Source organism: Bison bison, unplaced genomic scaffold (assembly GCF_000754665.1).
Source record: "Bison bison bison isolate TAMUID 2011002044 unplaced genomic scaffold, Bison_UMD1.0 scf7180017864304, whole genome shotgun sequence".
NCBI classification, from domain to species: domain Eukaryota; kingdom Metazoa; phylum Chordata; class Mammalia; order Artiodactyla; family Bovidae; genus Bison; species Bison bison.
The window spans coordinates 15,880,651-15,884,332 of record NW_011494876.1 but is presented as its reverse complement, the minus strand read 5'-3'; the positions used below and the strand labels follow the sequence as shown (position 1 = coordinate 15,884,332).

At 58.9% G+C, this 3,682-nt stretch overlaps 2 protein-coding genes across 2 annotated transcripts in view; one reads left to right on the top strand and one right to left on the bottom strand.

Annotated features, from left to right (window-relative positions):
* The window catches only part of RNF123 (ring finger protein 123), a 23,768-nt gene extending 22,428 nt beyond the window's left edge, over positions 1-1,340 (top strand). Inside the window, 4 exon segments of the mRNA XM_010851958.1 lie at positions 340-482; positions 630-724; positions 834-919; positions 999-1,340. Of these exon segments, the coding sequence (XP_010850260.1) occupies positions 340-482; positions 630-724; positions 834-919; positions 999-1,119 (445 nt within the window). The 3' untranslated portion in view covers positions 1,120-1,340.
* On the bottom strand, positions 1,313-3,676 carry GMPPB (GDP-mannose pyrophosphorylase B). The gene is made up of 9 exons (XM_010851852.1): positions 3,373-3,676; positions 3,178-3,258; positions 3,042-3,090; positions 2,764-2,906; positions 2,401-2,559; positions 2,237-2,315; positions 2,035-2,162; positions 1,769-1,951; positions 1,313-1,691 (listed from the first exon to the last, which is right to left on the bottom strand). The coding sequence occupies exons 1-9, from the start codon at positions 3,499-3,501 to the stop codon at positions 1,560-1,562; spliced, it is 1,083 nt and encodes a 360-aa protein (XP_010850154.1). The 5' UTR covers positions 3,502-3,676; the 3' UTR covers positions 1,313-1,559.
* Between the last annotated feature and the right edge of the window lie 6 nt (positions 3,677-3,682).

Below are 3,682 nucleotides of genomic sequence, written 5' to 3'. Positions count from 1 at the left end.
TTTTTTTTTTTTTGAAGATAAACGTGTATTAGGGAGATGGCGTTTTCCTTGAAGGATTATTGTGTATGAGGGGCAGGTGTTTCTTCTGTAGGGTTAATGTGTAAGAGAGAGCAAGTGGACTTTCACCATCTCATGGTGGTGCCCCCTTTGACCTGCTCAGGAGCGGGTCCTTACTGCAATCTAGGACTTTACTGGGAGGATCTAAGAGCAGGAGGGAGATAGGGTGGGACGAACAAGGATGTAACGGGAGTGGGCTGGACTTTCACAGGACCCCACCCCTCCAATAATAGGGATTTCAGGCCCAGGCTCCTGACTTCCCTTGTACCCTCTCCTACCTAGGACGGAGAGAGCCACGTCAGTGCTCCTGGCTGATCCCTGCTTCCAGCTCCGCTCCATATCTTACCTGTGGGGGCAGCCGGAGCCCCCAGCCCCTGGCACTGCTTTGCCTGCCCCTGACCGGAAGCATTTCTCCCTACAGAGTTGTAAGTGGGCCAGGGAAGACAGGGATTTGGGGCTGGGTCAGGTCATTCGTCTTAAGAACAAATTCCCAGGCTGGAAATACTAAAGAGGCACTGGGTTCTGAGGCCACATTTGGCCTGACACCTCCTCCCACCCCACCCCCACCACAGATACAGATTACATCAATGTGGAGGAGCTGGCCCAGGTGGAACAGATGTTGGCACACCTAACCTCTGCATCTGCGCAGGCGGCAGCTGCCTCCCTGGTGAGTGGGGCCACAGCAGCTCAGTGCATGTCAGCACAACCGTGTGTGTAGTGCACACCCACTTGTCTGGGTGTCTGACCCAGCCCACCCTGCACTCTGCTCCCTGCAGCCCACCAGTGAGGAAGACCTCTGCCCCATCTGCTACGCTCACCCCATCTCTGCTGTGTTCCAGCCCTGTGGCCACAAGTCCTGCAAGTAAGTGGGCCCCTCGGGCATGGGGGCGGGGGAGGTGGAAGAGGGCTACACCAGCCACTGGCGCACCCTGCCGTTGCAGAGCTTGCATTGACCAGCACCTGATGAACAATAAGGACTGCTTCTTCTGCAAAGCCACCATCGTGTCAGTGGAGGACTGGGACAAGGCCGCCCACGCAAGTGCCACTTCCTCGGCTGCCTAGGCCCGCCTCGCCCACACGCAGGAACCTCCACCCCTCAACTCAAAGCCAGGCTGGGCCCTGTTCATGAGCCCCTTGCCCCGTCCCCCTCCCCTCCCCATCCCACCTCCTCGCCTGTGTGAGCCTGTGTGAACCTCGTCAGCAGGGGCCCAGCCGTGCCCTATTTGTGCCTCAGCTTGATTTTCAGTCAGGGCCGCGGTGAGCATTAAATTATTATTCCATACAGTCCCAGCCCAGTTGTTCTTAAGGGAGTGAGCTTTGTGGGGTTTGTCCAACAAGGATCTTGCCAGATTATGTCCATGGGAGAAGGCAGGTGTCTGGCAACTTCAGCCTTATCCAGTCCTCCCCAGTCACATGGCAATGAGTCCAAGGCCTTTGGACGAGTCAAGCCAGTGTTCCCCTTGTCACTGGGGAAATGGGCTCCACCGGCCCTGCAGCACCCCTCACATGATGATGCGCGGCTCCGGTACCGACTCACCAATAGACTTGTGGGGCAGCACGCTGGCCCCGTTGAGGTAGAGCTCGTCGTTGACGATGACATCCTCGCCCAGCACTGTCACATTCTCCATGCGCACCTGCGGGGAGGAGGCGGGCACAGCAGTGAGGCAGAGGTGGCCCCCCCCCTCCCCGCCGAGCCCAGCCAAGAGCTTACCCACTGGCCCACACGGCAGCGCCAGCCCACGATACAAGACTCCAGCCAGGAGTGGGAGCGGATGTGGGCGTCTCGCAGCACGGTGCACCGCCGAATGCACACGCCATCCTCCACCACCACACCGGGACCCAGACTCACATTGGGGCCTATGCTGCAGTTCTCACCGATACGGGCACTTGGGTCCTGAGGACAGCGGGGAAAAGCCAAGTGGGCCACCTGTCCTCCTGGATGGAGGAAACAGATTATGGGCTGGGCAGGGGCCTCACCACCAGCACGTTGCCCACAATGCCAGGGCCTGAGCACAGCTGCTCAGGATGCTTCTGTCGCAGTGACTGTAGGAAGAGGCACATGCCAGTGAGGAAATCCTTGGGCTGCCCGATGTCCATCCAGAAGCCTGCAGGGGGAGAATGCATCAGGGGGCTCAGCCCAGCCACAGACCACCCCCACCCGGTGGCCTCCCTGCCTCACCCTGCAACTCCATGGCATAGAGCTGCCCTTCCTTGGCCATGACAGGGAAGATCTCCTTCTCAATGGATGTGGGCTGCAGCTGTGAGAGTGGGCAGCTCGTGAGCAGGGTCATGGCAGTGGTGGCCTGTCCTACCCAGCCCACCCAGCAGCTGGCTTCTACACACCTGGATGCGCCGTAGCACTGAAGGACTCAGGATGTACATGCCTGCATTGATCTTGTTGGACACAAACACCTGCGGCTTCTCCACGAACCGGTGAATGCGGCCTGTGTCTGCCTCACACACCACCACACCGTACTTAGAGGGTTCCTCCACTTTGGTCACCTGAGTGCAGGGGGACTTCAGGCCTAGTCCAGTACTCCTGAGCCTTGATGTACATGCTGTCCTAAATTTCCCACGCTTTGTCCCCAATGCTTAAAGGCACAAACTGCACAGCTCTACACCCACAACACCACCGGGTAGTTCAAGGCTGCAGAGTGGGAGACGCTGGGCATGAGGACATGAGTATCAGAAAACGTGCTATCTTACCAGAATGGAGCCCTCCTGACCGTGGTGCCGGTGGAATTGCACCATGGCTTCGAAGGGGAAATCGCAGATCACATCACTGTTCAGGACGAAAAAAGGGTCTGCAGTCTCACAGAGCAAGTCTCGGGCCAGGGCCAGGGGCCCAGCTGGGGGAAACGGAGGCCACCATCATCTAGAGGGTCTGAGCCCCTGGAACCAGGCTCAGCAATCCCCATCCAAGCTTAATCTTGCCCTTTCCTGGCCCTAAACCCTCTCCAAGGGATCTTGCTGTCTCTCCTGACCTGTCCCCAGAGGCTCCTCTTCGTGGGACATGGAGATTCGGATTCCTAGCTGGAAGGGAGAAACGCCCCCGTCAGTTTCCTCTCATCAGAGTGAAGAGCAGGGACCAAGGGAAAGGGCCAAAAGTCAGTGCCTCACCTTTTGCTCCTGCGCTTTCATTTCCTTCTCCAACACCTGAGACATATAACTCACGGCCAGAATCACGTGGTCCACGCCGGCCTGGGGGACAGAACAGCGCCCGCCGCCAGGCAGGCTCAGCCGAAGGCACGGAGTCCCCGATCCCCAATCCCTGGCCAATCCCACTACCTACCAAGACCCCGACCAGGGCCTTACCGCAGCCAGCGCCTCCACTTGATGCAGCAAAATGGGCTTATTGCAGAAGTCCACCAGCGGCTTCGGGATGCTTAGCGTCAGCGGCCGCAGACGCGTCCCATAACCGCCCACCAAAATCAGTGCCTTCATTGCACCTGTGGGCGGCCGAAGAGTGAGTCCGAAACTCCGAGGTGTCCACGGCCCGCCTAGCGGAACCCTGCCGCACACTCCCGCCGCCGTGCCCTTCACTAGCCAGACTGACCAACTGTGACTCTGCCCTGTCCGCCCAGTCCGCGATAACGTTAGCTCAGCGGCCACAGCAAACGGGAAC